The sequence below is a fragment of the Aquarana catesbeiana genome, linkage group LG02, assembly GCF_042186555.1.
Source record: "Aquarana catesbeiana isolate 2022-GZ linkage group LG02, ASM4218655v1, whole genome shotgun sequence".
Lineage (NCBI taxonomy): Eukaryota > Metazoa > Chordata > Amphibia > Anura > Ranidae > Aquarana > Aquarana catesbeiana.
In genome coordinates, this window is record NC_133325.1 from 597,948,729 (window position 1) to 597,970,643 (window position 21,915).

The 21,915-nt window shown below is 46.1% G+C and overlaps 1 protein-coding gene across 4 annotated transcripts in view; it reads right to left on the reverse strand.

The window, feature by feature from the left end:
* The window catches only part of USP9X (ubiquitin specific peptidase 9 X-linked), a 365,419-nt gene that overhangs the window by 101,609 nt on the left and 241,895 nt on the right, over positions 1 to 21,915 (reverse strand). For all 4 annotated transcript variants that reach the window (XM_073616321.1, XM_073616319.1, XM_073616322.1 and 1 more), the window contains 2 exons: positions 14,801 to 15,008; positions 14,348 to 14,568 (listed from right to left, as the gene is read on the reverse strand). In XM_073616321.1, the coding sequence (XP_073472422.1) occupies positions 14,348 to 14,568; positions 14,801 to 15,008 (429 nt within the window). The remainder of the gene's footprint in view (positions 1 to 14,347; positions 14,569 to 14,800; positions 15,009 to 21,915) is intronic.

Below are 21,915 nucleotides of genomic sequence, written 5' to 3' on the forward strand. Positions count from 1 at the left end.
CTGACTGGACGTCATATGACGTCCAGCAGGATAACATGCCGCAGCGCGCCCCCGGGGGCGCGCATCGCGGCGATCGGTGGAGCGGTGTGTCAGTCTGACACACCGCTACACTGATCTTGGTAAAAAGCCTCCGGCGGAGGCTCTTTACCACGTGATCAGCCGTGTCCAATCACGGCTGATCACGCTGTCAATAGGAAGAGCCGTTGATCGGCTCTTCCTCACTCGCGTCTGACAGACGCAAGTAGAGGAGAGCCGATCGGCGGCTCTCCTGGCAGGGGGGGTCTGCGCTGATTGTTTATCAGCGCAGCCCCCCCGCAGATCACCACACTGGACCACCAGGGATCGCCACTAGGACCACCAGGGAAGGGGCAACATGTGGATGGCCAGGTATGTACCCCATGGCCATCCACATGTGCCCAGTGTGCCAAATCTGTGCCAATCAGTGCCCACAAATGGGCACTGATTGGCACAATTATGTTGCAGTGATGCCCAGCAATGCCACCCTTAGGGGCATCACTGCAAATAAGCAATGCCATCAGTGCCACCCATCAGTGTCCATTCATGCCACCTGTCAGTGCCCATCCGTGCCCATCTGTGCCAACTATCAGTGCCACCCATAAGTAACCATCAATGCCACCTACGAGTGCCCATCAATGCCACCTATGAGTGCCCATCAGTGCCGCCTATAAGTGCCCATCCGTGCCGCCTATGAGTGCCCATCCGTGCCACCTATGAGTGCCCATCAGTGCCGCATACCAGTGCCACCTATCAGTGCCCATCAGTGCCACCTATCAGTGCCCATCAGTGCCGCCTATCAGTGCCCATCATCAGTGCCACCTCATCAGTGCCACCTCATCGGTGCCACCTCATCTGTGCCCATCAGTGCCGCCGTATCAGTGCCCGTCAGTGCAGCCATATCAGTGCCCGTCATTGAAGAAGAAAACGTATTTATTTACAAAAAGTTTTAACAGAAACAAAGAAAAACGTGTTTTTCAAAATTTTTGGTCTTTTTTTATTTGTTGCGCAAAAAATAAAAATCGCAGAGGTGATCAAATACCACCAAAAGAAAGCTCTATTTGTGGGAACAAAATGATAAAAAATTTGTTTGGGTACAGTGTAGCATGACCGTGCAATTGTCATTCAAATTGCGACAGCGCTGAAAGCTGAAAATTGGTCTGGGCGGGAAGGTGTCTAAGTGCCTGGTATTGAAGTGGTTATAAGTCATAGATGGTATTCCTGATGGGTTTACCATTTTGTTAGCCAAAAAAAAAAAAACTTTTTTTTTATAACCACCCCAGGAAAATATTGAGTAGACACTCTTCCCAAACATGTAGAAAAAGGTAATGATTATTACAAACAAAAATAAATTCTTGGTAAAATAAAAACATTAAAAAAAAAAAAAAATAGTATTTTTGACTTACCGTAAAATCAATTTCTCTGAGTTCACTGACAGACACAGCGCTTCCTTATTCAGAACCATAGGGTTATACCGCCACCTACAGTATTAGGACACTAGGCAGAAAAAAGACTTGGCTACGCCCATGGGCAGTCCAAGGTGATCTACACCCCCCCCTCTCTGCTATAGGCCTTCAGTTTTGTCACAAGCAGTGTCAGAAGTGGGTGCTGTGTCTGTTAAGGAACTCAGAAACTGGTTTTATGGCAAGTCAAAAATCCTATTTTCTCATTCGTTCTCTGACAGACAGTTCTTACTTATTCAGAACCATAGGGATGTCCCAAAGCAGTGCCAAATCTGCTTGGGGGACAAGACTGGAACTCGATCTTGTAATCAGACAGAATCACTTCGTGGACCCACATGTCATTTATCAGAGAGGTCCATGGGCCCGGAAACCAGCGAAGACACCCCCCCCACCCGGACTGTGAGTGAGGGCGCCCATCATGCCCAAGGAGCCTTATCTGGGGGTCTGGAAAACCCTGCTCTCGGTTTGCCCGATCAGGGTTGCTTGGAACCTCCTGAGGAGGGCTTGAAAGACTGAGCCTTTATCAGTGGACCCTGAGGGACCACTTGCGATGTGGCTCCTTCCCCTTTTTTGACTGTGGAAGAGAAGTACTCCCCCCCCATGACACTCTTAATGATATCATCTAGAGTGGCCCCAAACAAACGATTGCCTTGAAAAGGCAGATCAGCTAGGGCTTTTGTAGAGGCCTGGTCCGCAGTTCAACACTTCAGCCACAATACCCGCCAAAGCACTACGGCTGAAACAGACAGCTTAGAAAGCAAGGAAGCTGCGTCCAAAGAGGCATCGCAGACAAACTGCAGCTCCTGAACCAGCTGGTCCACCAATTCAGTGAAGGCAGGAGGAAACTGATCACCCTCCAGGTCACGGCACAACAGCTTCGCCCACTCTGTCAGTGTTTGACACACCAGGGCAATGGCCAGGACAGGCCGAAGCGCCAAATCCTGAGATGCCATAGGGGTGTAATGGAAATTTGTACGTTCTGTATATAATTGTATTGTATTTTGTATGTATTGCACACTGCCCTCACTGTGCCCACAGCACTAATAATGTTTTCAGTAAATGTTTACATTCTTTCGAGTCCTGATTAGAATTAGCCTGCCTATGTAATGCCCCTTGTTACCATAAATGTACAATTGTAATATTAATGTGATACCTACGTAATCATGTGCATAAAAACCTTCAATTGCGTCATAATAAAGCAGAACAGTTATTTGGAAAGATGCTGAGTGTATCTTTTGTGTCTGTTCCCTACTGCAGTAGTTATTAATTTGGAACCCCCCCCCCCCCCCCCACACACACACACACACACACACACACACACACACGCTGGTAGCAGTACCGGAACACCAGGACACCCCACAGCCTGCAGCAGAGAGAGGAAGGGACCTCACCAGACTCGCCACCCCACCGGCGTAGCGCTTGCTGCCTCAGGTGTAGTCCCGCACACACGTGGTGTCCGATGGAGAGGATAACACAGGAGTCAGCACCGGGTTAAAAGGAGGAGCTTCCGCCTGCTAAAAACGTCGTCTGGGCTACACAGTGATGGCCGCTGCTGCCTGATGGCAGCCGAACTACACAAAACATGGCTGCCAGCCGTAAGACGTCAGCGGGCACTAGAGGGAAAAGACGCCGCCTACGGCAAAATGGCCGCCGGCTGCACTACACAAGGCTGACAGACCCCAGGAAAGCCCCTGAAAGAGGATCCGGGCACCAGACCCCCGGGAGAGCCCAGTGTCTCCCCCCGGTAACCACTACACCTGGCTATGCGCACACCCTGCCCACCAGTACTCAACTCCATCCCCCAGGATCCATTATGGCACCACACTACCCCATATAGAGGGAGGGGTAAAGGGGGACTACCAGGGCACCTCCAGGGACCATCCACCTCAGGAAGAGAGGGTGCAAGGGTGGAGGGAAACCTGCAGGACCGACCTGGGGAGGAGCCCGCATCCACCGCAAACCCACCAAGGGGAGAGGGGAGGGACATTTACTCACCATACCAGGACCAGCCAGGCACCTCTTCAGAGAGAACCTCCTCACCACCGAAGTGGGGGGGGTTGTCGGTCATGAGGGACGCTGCAACTCATGCCGAGACTCAGTCGTATGCGATCTCGCAAGACGTTTAACTCGCAGGGCCAGCCCCCATCCAGTGGGGCTATGTTGCAGCAGACCTAGCGCATAGCTGCGGTCTGCACGTGCTCGCTGGCCAGACTGGGGAGACCACTGAATCAAGTGCCTAGCCCATCGCCCAGTCCAGCAGTTGATTGCAGATCTCACCGGAAAAAATTCAGGAAATCCACAAACAAAAAATAAAATCTGCCAGGACTAGAAATCCCAGCAGGGAACTAGGTCCTGACTAGGCAGAAAAAGAACTGAAGGCCTATAGCAGAGAGGGGGTGTATATCACCTAAGACTGCCCATGGGCGTAGCCATGTCTTTTTTCTGCCTAGTGTCCTACTCCTGTAGGGGGAGGTATAACCCTATGGTTCTGAATAAGGAAGCACTGTGTCTGTAAATGAACGAATGAGAAATACATGCTATGAACGAACACATCCGAAAGCTGGATTCACACTATACAACTTTTTCGATTTTTCCTTTTCCTTTTACCAAAACCATATAATATAAGGTCAAACCTAAACACTTTCAATTTGTGTGCAATCAGACAGGCCCATGCACTACATAGTTGAAAGTAAAACAGGACCGTGAGTATGTTGTTAGGACATAACTTGGCAAGAGAGTCAATCCATCTGTGAAGGAGGGCAAGCTCACAGCATATTACATATCCATCAAATGATGAATGTAGCAATTCGCAAACATTAAATTAGCGATCAAATTCTACACCTACGGGGAAATCTGATAGAATTGATGTACATAACTTTCTACCATAATGCTGAAAAAAAAAAAAAACCCCCATATAATACCTAAACACCCATGGTGCATGGGTGAACTATCCATGTCATCTCAGGCTGTGGGGAAGCATCATGGGGCCTGGAGGGAGAAACCTTAACACCTTAAGGCATGGGTGCTCAACCTGTGGCCCTCCAGCTGTGACGGAACTACAGCTCCCATCATGCCTCTGCCTTTAGGAGTAACTGTCAGCAGCTTGCAATGCCGCGTGGGACTTATAGTTCTGCAACAGCTAAAGGGCCACAGGTTGAGCACCCATGCCCTAAGAAATTATGTGTGTTATTTTGTTTGTTTTGGCCTGTTTGGGTCTTGTATTTGGTTTCGTTTCAGTTTTTGCTTTGTTTTGGGTTGTTGTTTTCCATCTTGGGTTTAGTTTGTTGTGGTTGTTGGGGTTTTTTTTTTGTTTTGTTTTTTTCATCTTTTGTTTGGAGCCTTCTGCTGTGGTGTTTTTTGTGTGGTTTGTTGGGTATCCCTTTGCACCCTCCTGGACTGTCTACACAAATGTGGTGAGCCCAAGCCACCCTTTGTCTTTCAGGTGGATCACGGGGCTGTCTTCCTGTTATATTTCTTTTAAAACCTTGTTATGGAGTTTTAGGTCACCAACACATAGCAACATACAGTGGCTGTAAAAAAAAAAAAAAAAAGGAGATAGGGCCCTTGCAAGTGACAGAAATACAATACACCGCCAGGGCCGGATTAGTCACAAGGCCACTGAGGCCAGGCCTCGGGGCGGCAGTGGTGTAGGGGCGGCGCCGCTCCTGCAGCGACTTCGCGGCCGCCCCCCCTTTTGTGCTGCCCATTAAAGTCTATTATGGGCACCAGTGCCCATAGAAAAGATGGCCGCGAGCCGACCACGCAACTGCGCATGCGCCGTTCCGAAGCCGGCCGGGCTCGGGAAAGCTCGTAAGAGCTCGGCCGGGCGGTGCATGAGAAGTAGCGTGATTGCGCCGCCCGGCGCCATTTTTATAAAAATTGAGAGTAGCTAGTAGTGTCAGCGGTGCGGCGGCGGGGAGAGAGATGACATCTCTCATTGCCCGCACCGCTGTTCCGCCCTCCTCCTTCTGATGGCAGGCAGCATGGCAACATTGGCAAGTGACATCCCCATCTGGTGGCAAGTGACATCCCCATCTGGTGGCAGGCATGGTGGCAAGTGACATCCCCATCTGGTGGCAAGTGGCATCCCCATCTGGTGGCAGGCATGGTGGCAAGTGGCATCCCCATCTGGTGGCAGGCATGGTGGCAAGTGACATCCCCATCTGGTGGCAGGCATGGTGGCAAGTGACATCCCCATCTGGTGGCAGGCATGGTGGCAAGTGACATCCCCATCTGGTGGCAGGCATGGTGCCAAGTGACATCCCCATCTGGTGGCAAGTGACATCCCCATCTGGTGGCAAGTGACATCCCCATCTGGTGGCAAGTGACATCCCCATCTGGTGGCAAGTGACATCCCCATCTGGTGGCAAGTGACATCCCCATCTGGTGGCAAGTGACATCCCCATCTGGTGGCAAGTGACATCCCCATCTGGTGGCAAGTGACATCCCCATCTGGTGGCAAGTGACATCCCCATCTGGTGGCAAGTGACATCCCCATCTGGTGGCAAGTGACATCCCCATCTGGTGGCAAGTGACATCCCCATCTGGTGGCAAGTGACATCCCCATCTGGTGGCAAATGACATTCCCATCTGGTAGCAGGCAGCGTAGCAAGTGACATCCCCATCTGGTGGCAAGTGACATCCCCATCTGGTGGCAAGTGACATTCCCATCTGGTAGCAGGCAGCGTAGCAAGTGACATCTCCATCTGGTGGCAGGCAGCGTAGCAAGTGACATCCCCATCTGGTGGCAGGCAGCGTGGAAGGTGACATCTCCATCTGGTGGCAGGCAGCGTAGCAAGTGACATCCCCATCTGGTGGCAGGCAGCGTGGAAGGTGACATCCCCATCTGGTGGCAGGCAGCGTGGAAGGTGACATCCCCATCTGGTGGCAGGCAGCGTGGAAGGTGACATCCCCATCTGGTGGCAGGCAGCGTGGAAGGTGACATCCCCATCTGGTGGCAGGCAGCGTGGAAGGTGACATCCCCATCTGGTGGCAGGCAGCGTGGAAGGTGACATCCCCATCTGGTGGCAGGCAGCGTGGAAGGTGACATCCCCATCTGGTGGCAGGCAGCGTGGAAGGTGACATCCCCATCTGGTGGCAGGCAGCGTGGAAGGTGACATCCCCATCTGGTGGCAGGCAGCGTGGAAGGTGACATCCCCATCTGGTGGCAGGCAGCGTGGAAGGTGACATCCCCATCTGGTGGCAGGCAGCGTGGAAGGTGACATCCCCATCTGGTGGCAGGCAGCGTGGAAGGTGACATCCCCATCTGGTGGCAGGCAGCGTGGAAGGTGACATCCCCATCTGGTGGCAGGCAGCGTGGAAGGTGACATCCCCATCTGGTGGCAGGCAGCGTGGAAGGTGACATCCCCATCTGGTGGCAGGCAGCGTGGAAGGTGACATCCCCATCTGGTGGCAGGCAGCGTGGAAGGTGACATCCCCATCTGGTGGCAGGCAGCGTGGAAGGTGACATCCCCATCTGGTGGCAGGCAGCGTGGAAGGTGACATCCCCATCTGGTGGCAGGCAGCGTGGAAGGTGACATCCCCATCTGGTGGCAGGCAGCGTGGAAGGTGACATCCCCATCTGGTGGCAGGCAGCGTGGAAGGTGACATCCCCATCTGGTGGCAGGCAGCGTGGAAGGTGACATCCCCATCTGGTGGCAGGCGGCGTGGAAGGTGACATCCCCATCTGGTGGCAGGCAGCGTGGAAGGTGACATCCCCATCTGGTGGCAGGCAGCGTGGCAGGTGACATCCCCATCTGGTGGCAGGCAGCGTGGCAAGTGACATCCCCATCTGGTGGCAGGCAGCGTGGCAAGTGACATCCCCATCTGGTGGCAGGCAGCGTGGCAAGTGACATCCCCATCTGGTGGCAGGCATGGTGGCAAGTGACATCCCCATCTGGTGGCAGGCATGGTGGCAAGTGACATCCCCATCTGGTGGCAGGCATGGTGGCAAGTGACATCCCCATCTGGTGGCAGGCATGGTGGCAAGTGACATCCCCATCTGGTGGCAGGCATAGTGGCAAGTGACAAGAGATGGTGGCACGCTCAGGGCTCCCAATGATTCTGCATTATGGTGAGTTGAACTATTTCAGTTTATATTACAATGTAATGATAGAAGTAATGTGTTTCAATCATCCTGACACCATAACAACCATGGTGCCGGGGATGACTGAAGCACTAACACCAGCCATTGCCTTGAAAAATTGCCTGCGAAAAATCCTTACCCCTCGCGCGCTTACCCTGAAGTATTTTTAGTCTGTACAATTAAAGCCAGTTATTTTCAGTGTTCTCATGTGTGGAGATATGTTTTTAATTGATCTATTGTAGAAGTCATCGATAAAGGATGTGGTGTGTGTGTGTGTGTGTTTGTGTGTTTGTGTGTGTGTGTGTGTGTGTGTGTGTGTGTGTGTGTGTGTGTGTGTGTGTGTGTGTGTGTGTGTGTGTGTGTGTGTGTGTGTGTGTGTGTGTGTGTGTGTGTGTGTGTGGGGGGGGGGGGGGCGGCATTGAAAGACCCGGCCTTGGGGCGGCAAAGGGAGTAAATCCGGGCCTGTACACCGCAACATGTGGTTTTAAACAGCATAAAAGGGTCACATCACTAATAAAGGAGGTATGGCTCCCTTAGGCCGACATTCAGCACAGGCTTCAATTATGCAAACTGGAAAGAAGTAAAACAAGAAAAATAATGTGGCATTCAGCTAAGTGATAGTTATAAAGTAAGAGATTTCAAACCGAGGACACTACAGAAGCTGTTGAGTTCTCCGCTAGCCACTTGGATCAGATCTTGTCATATTTATTGGGGCATAGACGCTTTTGTAGAGGGGCAGACTATTGTTTACCAGTTGCTTCCAAAAGGCAAGAGGTGGGGGGATTGTTTTTCGCCAGTGGAGCGCTATAGCTTTCCTGGCATAGAAAAGAAGTAGGCTAAGGTGTGCCCTGCAATTGTGGGTATTAGTTGCTCAATTAAGCCCAAAATACAGATAGACATGGAGGGTTGTACTAATATGGAAGTAACAAATTGTATGAGTGCCAATATCTCTTTCTAGAATCCGACAAAGACCGGGCAGGTCCAAAAAATTTGAGTAAAATCTCCAGGCAGCCCCCCCCCCCCACAGAGCCAGCACTCAAGAGCTGGAGTTCATTCTATGTAACTTGTATGGAGTGAAACAGTCCATCGTGCATATTTTCAACTCGATCAAACGATCTCTCAAGGAAACAAGGGACCGAAAGGGGAAATCTGATACGTCATCCCAGTCATCATTGTCAAGGTCTGGGATATCTTGAAGCCATCTATCTCTGAGGCATTCTCAAAAACAGGTAGGGATGTCATAACAAGATGAGAGTATAAATTGGTAGGTGGGTGTTTCTGTGCATTCTGATCTGAGGAGTTCTTCTAATGCTGACTGTATAACCTGAGGGGCAAAATGAGAGAACTGGCTGCTGAAGGCATGGGAGAATTGAAAATAATGAAAAAAGTAGGACAGTGGGACATTAAAATCAGAAACCAATAGGGATAGGGGCGCCAGGGATTGATTGGTGACTAGCGGGGATACTGTCTTGATATTAAATTTAGTCAAAGCATGAGGTTCTGGCAATTTATAGATTTGGTGTAAAGTGAGGTTTAACCATAAGGGAGCATTAGGAGAAACTGCCAGTTTGGGATAGTACTCAGAAGTCCTGCACCCCAGGCATGAAGCTTAGTGAGCATAGAAGTTGTCAGTGGGTATGTGGCATGAGGACCTAGAAATAGAAATTCCAATGCTTCAAGGGAGTTTACTACCGCAGCTTCAACTAAAGTAGTGGGATTAGTAGGGTCTGTTTTCAGCCACCAGGCATCTGTGACCAGCTGGGTAGCCAGGAAATATTTATAAAAATCAGGGAATGCCAGGCCCCCTTGAGAGGTAGGACCCATTAACGTTGACCACTTGAAACTGGGGCTTTGGGGTCCCTATAAAAAGGAGAAGAGACAATTTAAATGTATAAAAAAAAAATGATTTAGGGATCCATTGTGGGGAATGGCAAAATAAATAGGTAAATTGTGGTAATATTTTCAATTTAAGCAGATTAATGAATCCTAAAAAGGGAAAAGGTTAGAGACTAGCACGCCTACAGCTTTAGCCGGACCTCTTGTAGAACCGGGGATAGATTCAGAGATATAAAATCAGAAGCTTGTCTGGAGATCACCACCCCCAGATACCTAAAGCTCTCGACCCATTGCAAGGGAATATCTGGGGGAGTAGTGGTGCGCGCTGCAGAATCAAGGGGGAACAGCAGGGACTTCACCCAGTTAAATCTGAGGCCTGTGACAAAGGAGAAAGAGTTAAGGACCTGAAGGGCTCCCTGGAGGGAGGGGCCAGCATCATTTAGAAATAGGAGGTCATCTGCATATAGGGCCACCCTCTGCTCCAGCCAACCAACATGTAGCCCTTAAAATGTTTTGGGGAGATACGGAGGGACTTCGCCACTGGTTCCACAGCAATGGCAACCAGGGGCAGAGAGAGAGGGAGAGAGCAGCCCTGCTGAGTACCTCTGGATAAGGAAAAGGAAAAGGGCTGTGACAGACCTCCACCCAGTTTAATAGATGTGGGGTTCTCATAGAATACTTCTAACCATTTCATGAAGACCAGGAGGAACCCCATTCTACGTACAATCTCCTAGAGAAAGGGCCACTCAACGGTATCAAAGGCCTTTCCAATGTCTAGTGAGGCCACCACCCTGGAGTCCACGTTAAGGTGTCGTGCATGTAGATTAGTAAAAACAGTCTTCTTAAATTAATGTCAGTCACCCTTTGGGCCATAAAGCCGGTTTGGTTAGTCGCAATGATGGTGGGTAAGAGGGCTGTACTCTCAAAGTGGGCAATTTAGTGAGAATTTTGAAATCTGCATTAAGGAGGGCGATTGGCCTGTAGAAGGCGCAAGAGGTAGGGTCTTTGGGTGCTTTGTGCAGCAGAACATGGGCATGACTCAGAGGCCGGGAGACACTGGGAAGAAAGATGGGCCACTTGTGGTGCAAGGAGATCCCCATGGGTCTTGTAACATTCTATGGGCTGGCCGTCTGGGTCAAGTGATTTCCCAGCAGGGAAGGACCCAATTGCTACCAGGACCTCAACTAGGGTAACCGGTCTCACCAAAGCCTCTCGTTCTGGATCCGAGAGCCAACCAAGTGTCAGATTCAGCCAGGCCGCCAGGTCCAGAGGCTGAAAATCCAAAGGCAATGCAGAGGTATAGAGAGGGTGATAGAATTGTCTTAAAGTGTCCAATATAGCTGGCAGAGAGGAGACTGACTCCTCCGAGGGGGTCACTATGTTCGTTATCAAGGTCAGGGGCTAGTGATGTTGTGCCAACATTGCCAAGAGACGCCCATTGCGGTCACTCTGTTAAAAAAAACCTGTGTTTTTATAGCGATATATCCTGGTGATTTCTGTGAGGTGAAGAGGAAGCTTGTGCTTTGCAGCATGGAGCGAGTCAAAATGGGCATCAGTGGCAGTCAGCAGCATAGATCTCCATGTGGGTTGGCACAGTGTCTTGAAGGGCAGTGGTAGTAGCAGCCTGGTCTCTACGAATCCCAGCAATAGAAGAAATATATATCGTCCCCAGGTAAACGCCTTAAAGGCATCCCAAATAATGTCTGGAGAGGACCCCAAGTTGAGCTCCCAATATTCTGTAAGATGTGGTGGAATGGTGTGTGCCAAAGTCAGATGGGAGACCCAATGGGACCCCAGAAGTTAGAGGTGCGAGAATAGGGGGAACAAATGGTAAGGTGTAAAAAGGACAATGATTTGAAAGCCCACTATGCAAGTACGTTGCATCTAGGACATCTGACAACATGGCCGGATTCGCAAAGGCCAGGTCAATTCAAGAAGAAGTTTTGTATGAGGTGAAGAAACAAGAATAGGACCTAGCCGATGGATGTTTACATCTCCAAACCTCGGTGACTCCCATCGCCTGGGCCCAGGTAAGCAGATCAGCAGAAGAATATTTAGGAGGAATAGGTCTGTCCAGGTCAGGGGCTAAGATGGCATTATAGTCACCCATAAACAACAATTTAGCAGGACAATACAGGATGATCCTCTCTAGAATAGAACATAGTAGGACCGGTGACACATATTTGCACGGGGGGGGGGGGGTTGGTGTGAACCTGTTCAACAATGCAAGGGAGAAAATTACTAATCAATATAGATACTCCCCTATCAAAGGAGAAATCTGAGGGGGGGGGTTTTTTAAGATAAAGAAAGAGCACCATTTTTCAATTTTGAGTTTAGCCCACGGACATTCCAAGACAGAATGGTGAAGTTGGTGTTATCACGTGTAGCCATCATATACCTTAGGAATGGTAAGTGCAGGAGGGGGTTCAGGGAGCCTAAACATTTATCTCAGGAGCAGCAAAGACCTAAAAAAAAAAACAAAAAAACACAAAAAAAACAAAAAAAACAAAAACAAAACAAAAACAAAACAAAAACAAAAACATTGAACATTTCCCTGTAGGGCACCAAGGTGCCACCCCTGCCCTTGTCTAGCATTATAACCTAATACTCGGGGGAACGCAGACAGGGCTGATACCCAAAAAACTAGAATAATAGCAGGAAATAGTACAATACTATGTGCAAAGAACTTGAAGAGAGCCTCTGTTTAGGGGGGGGGGGAATATTTGTGAGGAACAAGTAGTATCCATAGGGGTAACACTGCACTGGAGCTTCAGTGACAGGAGGGAAAGCCAAGAGGGCAGGGAACCACCGAAGGAGGCGGTTTCCAGAAAGGTACAGGTGAGCAGAAACCACAATGGAAGGACTGGGTGAAGTGAAAAAAGGATGTATTGCTCCTCAGCACAGTTAGGATACAGAAAGGGAAAAGATGCAGTACTTAGCTGGTATCTTTAGTGCTATGAAGAGTGTCAGCAGCGTTGAAAAGCCAGAGGGGGCCTCAACAGGTATCCAACCAGGCAGAAGCGCCTTCAGGGTTCAGGTAGGTCCAGGATACGAATGTTCTTCCACCTGAGGTGGTATTCCGTGTCTATAGCTTGCTCTTGCAACGCCCGTAGCTGTAGTTGCAGGGCCCAGAGATCCCTGGAATCTGATCTCACTACATTCTCCACTGTGGAAACCCCCGGTTCTCCAACTATGAGACCTGGGATCGAAACTTTTTGAGGTCCTGACAGATTAAAGCGGAGTTCCACCCAAATTTTGAACAATATCTGTATGTATTCTCTTCCTTGCCTAGATGCTGACATGCCGTTTAAAAAAATTGAAATCGCCGTAATTACCTTTTATTTTTCTATTCTTCTTTGCACTTCCTGGTTCTCCTCCCGTGGGAGTAGGCGTGTTTCTAGCCTCTCCCAGACTCCTGGGAGCTAGTCTCAGGCTTCCCAGGATGCCACTGAGCATGTGCGGGAACGAGCGGTGAATGCTGGGAGCACAGCATTCACCACATCCAGGAAATAAATGCTTGTGGGCTTCAAATGCCCACAATGAAGATGGAAACCGCCTGCAGTGAATAATATAAGTTATTCTTTCCGACGAAATCTGTCACAGGCGGACATATTACACACAATATGTGAGTATGTAATGCTGAGAAGAAAAGTTTGTGAATGAACTCAAAAAAAAAAAAAAAAAATGATAGATAGGTGGACCCCCGCTTTAAGCTGACGTCTGTCACCACATAATCTATCTTGGTGGTCAGGGACTCTACATTTCGTGATCGCTGCCAGGAAGCTGCAGCCACACGCTCCTCAGTGGTCTGTGTGCTGGCAGACATGACTGCTGCAGAAGATCTTCTTGGAGAGGGGTGGAGAGTGCTCAAGCAGAGCTGTGTAGCGCAGGTCTTAGATGGAACCATCCGAACGGAGCTGAATAGCGGGTGAGGATCTCATGTTGCCAGGTGGTGGTCTCTGAAGCGGAAAACGAGGGCTGCAAATTGCTGGTAATTGGGTGGTAGGATCGGAGCTCCAGTGAAAAACATCCGCTCTGTTACACATTCAGGCCACGCCCCCTGTTGGGTGTATTTATAGAGTGAGAGTCTCCCCTTTGAATTTTATGACCGGCATATTGGGAGTTTAGGATACTAGGTGTGAGGAGATACCAGAAATAAATACATTCGGGCTGTTCCTCCTGTGTGATTTTATATTTAGATATTGATTTCCATAAATAATTTCTAAGGATGTTCTATTCTCCCCCTCCCAGTCCCTTGATGCTTCCTCACAGCCCGGTGACATTGCAGCACTGGAGGACTCCATATTTTCTGTTCCCCGCTGACAGGGTTCGCAATTTCTCTTCTCCGAGTGTCCCCTCAGCAAACTGCATGCTGAGGAGCCGCTTGTTTGCACTCCCAAGTCTTAAGACACACACAGCACAGCTTAGCCATGCCCCCCACTCTCTCACAGGATTTGACTGACAGCAGCAGGAGCCAATGACATCCCCTGCTCTCTGTGTGAAGAGGAAGTGAAGAAGAGATGAGCTGCAGCCAGGCACAGTGCTGAACCAGGAGAGGATTTGAGATGCGTGTTAAGGGATGGTGGGGGGGGGAAACAAAAGCATAACCAAATTGAGCCTTTCCCCAAAGTTACCAATTTCTTTTTGTTGCCCTAATGAAAAGAATATCAATAGACTTAGAAGTGAGAAAATCTCCTGAGCATAGATTGAGATGATAAAAAAAAAAAAAAAAAAAAAAACGGAACAGTTCTCTACATTTTCAAAATTAAGGAAAAAAAAAACCCTTAGATACCTATGGCTGAAGGATACACCAAGTTAATGTTAACTAAACGTGTACAGCACAGTGTTTATGGCAAGAGGATGAGGGTCCACCAAAAAAGCACTGTGAAACAACTCCAGCAGTAAAGAAGTACTGCTTGTTGCCTGGAACTGCCCTTTAAAAATGTACCTCATTGTCCTGTTTTTCATCCCCAGACATGTCATCGTCAACATCACTGCCAGTGCCTTCAATAGCAAGAATTCCATTACGAATGGCAGGTATCATATACAGTTGCTGGATAACAGAGTTCATGTAGCATGTAGCCCCAGCATTTTTGAGCCCCACAAAACCCTTGGGGGGCCGTGGTCCAACTGGAGGCAGATACTCCCATTCTGTAAGTGCTTCACAACCTGTAAAAGGAAAGAAGATTTTTTAAAATATATTTTTTAGCAGAAAGTTATCTAAAGAAACAAATCGCACCAAAATGTTTACGGTTTTCAAAGTAACTGAAAGTTTTTTGCAGAGATATACTGCCAAGGTATGCCTTACACACTCACATTTTTGATCCATTTACAAGTCTTGCATTTGCAATAACTATTTAAAACGCATTTAATGTATCAACGCATCTTTCATGTGCAATACCTGAGTAATACATTTCATTTAATGTATCCACAATCTGTCTGAGGTTCCGAACACATCCCACAGCTAATGCAACCAGAAGCTCAAAACCTGCATTAATAGTGGCTGGTGAACTACACACGGGGATAGCTTGCTCAGCTGGTAGCTCTCCGGTCTTCATATACTGCAAATAGACGTTGGATGCTGGGAATATGAAGTCATCAATCAATTCCTGAAAGAGAACAGACCTCATAAGAATATGGTATTGTCTGATTTGCTGTTACCAGCAGATACATGGCAACATTGCTGTCATAACTGAATTTTGTTTTTAAAAAGACAGGAAGAAGGTCGAAAGAACCAGCTGGGCCAACATGGTGCAATTAGAAATCACCATTTTCCTCTCTTGCTCTATTTTATTGAAGGCATAAATTAGCCTAAACTGAGGCCAGGGGATTATCAAAACATCTGAGGCTAGAGGATCCCTGGTTCTTGGAACAAACAGAGGCAGTTTATTTATTATAGGTACTTATAGCGCTTACATGTTACGCTGTTCTTTACATATACAGTATATTGTACATTCACCTCAGTCCCTGCCCTCAAGAAGCTTACAATCTAAAGTTCCTAACTCATTCATGCATATTTAGGCAGGAGCCAATTAGCCTACCAGCATGAGTGTGGGAGGAAACTCACACAGGCACAGGGAGAACATGCAAACTATAGGCAGGTTTGTTGTTGAGTCTGAAGGCTAGGATGTCCACATCCAGAATCACCCATTTTTGGCATTAAAGATTGAAGACATCTGGATGATGGTCCCCATTCCCATTGATCCAAGTGAAGTACTCTAGGTGAATGGAAGTCTGGAGGTTGCAGCTGAGATAATCCGCTTTCCAGTGGTCCACTCCTGGAAGTGGACTGCAGAAATGTAGTTTATGTCCAAGAAATGATCTGGTTCACTTCCTTCAAGGCAGCCACAAAAATACTGACCTTGTGTATGCCATGTGAAATTTTGTAATTTGAAGAAATTTTACAGTGAAGAGTGAGTGTAAATACTGCACCGACTGTGATAGAAAGCAGCCAACACAACAATTAGACGAATTGTGAAGTGACAAGTGAAGCAGAAAGTGTGGTGCTAAGTGTTGTCTGTTACTGTGCAAACACCTGACCAGAACAGAACTCTGGGGGTTAGCTACACAATAAAAATTTTTATGAAACCCTCTGATAAATGAGTGTGAAAAAAACTGAAAACAATGAACTAAAAATACATAAATATATGTGTGCACTTATATGGTGTAAGCCATCAATTTTGTTCTAAACACACATATATAAATGCAAAGGTGAATAATTGTATTCAGCATGTGTCTAATAAATGTCACTAGATATCAAAGTAAATCAATAACCTACTAGTACCCACTAGGCCAATGGGAAATTAGGATGTGCAGTATTTACACTCACTCTTCACTGTAAATCTTCTTCAAATTACAAAATTTCACATGGCATACACAAGGTCAGTATTTTTTTGGCTGCCTTGAAGGAAGTGAACCAGATCATTTCTTGGACATAAACTAAATTTCTGCAGTCCACTTCCAGGAGTGGACCACTAGAAAGCGGATTATCTCAGCTGCAACCTCCAGACTTCCATTCACCTAGAGTACTTCACCTGGATCAATGGGAATGGGACCATCATCCAGCTGTCTTCAATCTGTAATGCCAAAAATGGGTGATTCCGGATGTGGACATCCTAGCCTTCAGACTCAACAACAAACCTGCCTATAGCAGGTTTTTTTCACACTCGTTTATCCGAGGGTTTCATCAAAATTTTTTATTGTGCAGCTTACTCCCAGAGTTCTATTGAACCGGTCTTGTGGGTATACAGCCATATAAGAGAAAAAATGGCCTTTAAAAAAATATAAGGGGTCATTATCGATATTCCAACACTACAAGTGATGCAATAAGAAATGTAAAGAGTGCAATCAGGGCAGATAAAAAAAAGACTTGCAAGAGAGACATAGCAGAGGAAAGTAATTTAAAATCCTGCCCAATTTTTAAATATATTAATAGTAAGAAAGTGAGGTCAGAGGATATTGGTTCCATACGATAATCTGGAGAAGTTGGTAACCACTGACAAACAGAAGGCAACTCTACTAAATGCATTCTTCTGCACAGTTTTTACAAAGGAAAAGGAGGGGTATAGTAATAAAGACTGCATCAATCATAACACATCACTGAATGTACCCTTGTGGCTAACAGAAGCCAGTGTCTGAAAGATTTGAAAAACTCACAAATAAATCACTAGGACTAGATTGTTTACTTCCGAGAGTCCTCAAAGAACTTAGCCAGGTAATAGCCAGACCATTATTCCTAATTCCTTTGGACAGCTTAAAGGCTAAGTTCACCGGTTTTTTTCTTCTAAATTCCAGCTCCCCTATGTACCAATAGAGCATTAACGTACTTCTTTTGGAAAAACAAAACGGCTTTACATTTATTCTACACACGCTTACCTCTCTGCCTTCATGGCCGTTTAAAAACACTGCTCCATTACTTCTGCCTTACTTCCTGGACAGACTTTAGGTCATGCACATGCTATCTGTTTATGAACTGCAGATCCTGTTCATGAACAGAAACATTTTGCAGGGTTTTGTACGTCTCAGACTCTCCTTCATGCCCCTTTGGGTACAGACAGCACAGATTTTGTGGATAGAGGAAACATTTTAACATTAGATAGCATGTTGCCTGAAGCTCCCTATTCAATATATCTGACAATCTGAGGGAGAAGTCTTATGCAGCCAACGCTAATATTTCTTCAGTGCACTCTTCATCTTTTATTTGTGTCTGCATCCTCTAGAACTGGAATATCCCATGGAGAAATGGAGATAGGAGAAGAGGCATGATGTTCCTGGGCCCCGTACGATGGAAGATGGCTGTATTAGGGCTCCGACTAATGAAATGTGACAGATTTTGAGAAAAGTGCATTAGTCAAATAGGCCCCGTGTTGCGTGCCTGAAATAGAACTAGAATTGGATGCGGAGACCAGTATTAAAACAGGTTCTTGCTCCACAGCAAGGGACGCATCATCACTCAGTTTGGGTGCTGCGCAGGCCTTTTCAAGAGTAAATTAGTATGAAATGTATTGATGTACTCAAATCAACAATACCTTGTGTATAAAAATAAAAATATATCACAAAGCCCACACACTGGTGTGATAAAGAAGTCACTATCAAACAATTTGCACCTAAGTGAGCCATGATAATTGACCTTTGGTGAGTGAAAATTAGGTAAATGTTAAATAATAAACATATCAATAATTAAATAACCACTAAAAAACGGGAAAAATTAGGACTAATCCCCAGATAAGGTAGTCTCTGCAGAGAACAGTCATCATCCTTTGAAATGCATAGTCATTATACAAACATCATGACGATATATCACTAACTTGCAAGTGTCACTTATCAAGCAGCGCGGTTGATAGGTGTCGGAGTGTCACTTGTTATAGATAGAAATAGGTGATGACTTGTGTTTTTTATCCAGTTTCGATCATGTAAGAAAGGGAAACAAAATAGATAATTGCGCAGAGATCACACACATATTGCACCTAGGAGTAGTACAAAGAGCGGCACACTCACATATCCCTGCAAGTGTTCAGGCATGAAGAGAGAAAGAAACAGTCATTTACGTCACAGACCACGTGTCTCTCTCAAGGCTATCCTTGAGAAAGTCACGCGGTCTGTGACGTAACGCGTGGGAGGAGTTAGTGACGAGTACTGCTGGTTACGAGAGCCTAGTACAGCAGTAGCGGCTTTTTGGAGGAGCTGCGCTCGTAGCAGCTGACTGTATCTTTCTCTTTTCATGCCTGAACACATGCAGGGATATGAGAGTGTGCCGGTCTTTGTACTACTCCTAGCTGCAATGTGTGTGATCTCTGCGCAATGATCTATTTTGTTTTCCTTTCTTACATGATCGAAACTGGGTAAAAAACACAAGTCATCACCTATATCTATAACAAGTGACACTCCGACACCTATCAACAGCGCTGCTTGATAAGTGACACTTGCAAGTTAGTGATATATCGTCATGTTTGTATAATGACTATGCATTTCAAAGGATGATGACTGTTCTCTGCAGAGACTACCTTATCTGGGGATTAGTCCAAATTTTTCCCGTTTTTTAGTGGTTATTTAATTATTGATATATTTATTATTTAAAATTTACCAAATTTTCACTCACCAAAGGTCAATTATCATGGCTCACTTAGGTTCAAGTTGATTGATAGTGACTTATTTATCACACCAGTGTGTGGGCTTTGTGATATATTCTTATTTTTATACACAAGGTATTGTTGATTTGAGCGCATCAATACATTTTACACTAATTTGTTTAGAGGTGACCGATACACTTTTTGATTGATTGCAGCTTAATCTTTTTTCTTCTTTTTTTACCTTGTCCCCCTCAATTCATGGGACTTTATTCCACTATTTGAGTACTTATATTTTATTCACATCTTATTTTGATTTCAAGCACCTTTTCACTCACTTTTATCCATTTCAGCGCTTGAGTATTTTATTTCACTTTTCAAGAGTAAATATTCACCTGTGAGTTTGCATTGGCTCCCTTTTGTCTGGTCTCCAACATAGCTAGAAAAGAGGAAATTCCCCAGTGGGGCGTTCATAGAAAAGGTTGCAGAATATGTTAAGCATGTCCGTAAGGATTATGCAGAAACCCAGGTGTAAACCATCCTGTAAGGAATCCTACTGGCAGAAAGGCAAGAAAAAGCACCTTAGTACCTTATAAGAGCTCTAGGCAAAAGTGGCCTTAAAGTGTGAGACCAGTGGTGTGATGTAACACCAGGGCATTAATCTAAGACTAAGCTTTAAAGTGGTTGAATTTTAGCATCAAGTTTGAAAAGTTTGTATTGTGAAGTAAATACATTCTAAACATAGCCCCTATTTTTTTCATAGTAACCGTCAGATGTAGGATGACCCGGTCTTACAGGTCCATGATGCTGGACTGTAAATAACGTCTAGGCTTCACCCATCATAGTAGACATACCCATTAAAGGGTCCTCAGGGACGGGGTTTCAAAGCAATGGACCATGACCCTAGACATGGCTAACTCAGTGCAATGAACCAAGTGCTAAGGTGAGCATCTGTACGGGATTCAGTGCCTGATGCAATCTTACAAGCTATCCCCACAACGTAGGGTCCAGGTACAGTTCCCAAGATTTTATCAAGGCTGTGCTCATCCAGACACATGGTTTCTAAGCTGGCATTAGAAGATAGTGCGTGCTTGATTGAAGAATTGGAAGATAAAATAAGAAAGAAAAAAAAAAAAAAAGCTAAAAGATGAGTTACTCAGTGAAGGCGAAAAGGTCCATCACCGCCAGACGCTAGGACTAAACTAAGGCCACAGGGAGTGGAGTAGGGTTATAAGGAAGGCACCCAGGGGGCTTGGCCTCTAAATCTCTGCCAGTGTTCAATCACCTGAAGGTACACACCTATAGCCCATGGTGCATAAACATTCTGCCTGTGTTCTGTACTATACGAACAAGATAAGAACGTTTTCTACCAGAGCTGGCACAGAACCTCTGTCATGCTGTCTGACTCCTCAGTGGGTACACCTTCTACTAATACAGTAGCACAACTTAAAATAGGACTATGGGCTAAAGCAATAAATTACAGTGCCTTGAAAGTATTCATACTCCTTGAAATTTTCCACATTTTATCATGTTACAACCAAAAACATAAAATATATTTTATTGTGATTTTATGTAATAGACAAATAAAGTGGCACATAATTGTGAAGTTGAAAAAATTAAATAAATGGTTTTCAACAATTTTTTACAAATATCTGAAAAGTGTGGCTTGCAATTGTATTTAGCCCCCTTTTACTCTGATACCACTAACCAAATATCTAGTGGAATCAATTACCTTCAGAAGACACCTAATTAGTAAATAGAGTCCACCTGTGTGTGATTTAATCTGATAATAAATACAGCTGTTCTGTGAAGCCCTCAGAGGTTTGTTAGAGAACCTTAGTGAACAAAGAGCATCATGAAGGCCAAGGAATACACCAGACAGGTCAGGGATAAAGTTGATGGGGAAGTTTAAAGCAAAATTAGGTTATATAAAAATATCCCAAGCTCTGAACATCTCACGAAGCACTGTTCAATCCATCATCCGAAAACGGAAAGAAAGAGTATGGCACAACTGCAAACCTACCAAGACATGGCAGTCCACCTAAACTGACAGGCTGGGCAAGGAGAGCATTAATCAGAGAAGCAGCCAAGAGGCCCATAGTAACTCTGGAGGAGCTGCAGAGATCCACAGCTCAGGTGGGAGAATCTGTCCACAGGACAACTATTAGTCGTGCACTCCCTGAATACAAATGCACGCCACACTTTTCACATACAGTTGTGCTCATAAGTTTACATACCCTGGCAGAATTTGTGATTTCTTAGCCAGAGAAAATGAATGATAACACAAACATTTCTTTCACTCATGGTTAGTGTTTACTCTTTAAATCATATTGACAACAGCAACTGCCCAAATGATCCTGATCAACAGTTTACATACCCTGGTGATTTTGGCCTGATAACATGCACACAAGTAGACACAGAGGTTTGAATGGCTATTAAAGGTAACCATCCTCACCTGTGATCGGTTTGCTTTTCATTGGTGTGTGTGAATGAAAGGTCAATGAGTTTTTGGACTCCTGACAGACCCTTGCATCTTTCATCCAGTGCTGCACTGACATTTCTGGATTCTGAATCATGGGGAAAGCAAAAGAATTGTCAAAGTATCTGCAGAAAAAGGTAGTTGAACTGTATAAAATAGGAAAGGGATATAAAAAGATATCCATAGGGATTGAGAATGCCAATCAGCAGTGTTCAAACTAATCAAGAAGTGGAAAATGAGGGGTTCTGTTGAAACCAAACCACGGTCAGGTAGACCAACTAAAGTTTCAGCCACCACTGTCAGGAAAATTGCTCGGGATGCAAAGAAAAATACACAAATAACTTCAGGTGGATTGCAGGGCTCTCTGAAAACATGTGGTGTGGCTACTTCAAGATGCACAATAAGGAGGCACTTGTCGCCAGAAGAAAGTCATTACTACGCAAATGCCACAAAGTACCCCGCTTACAAAAT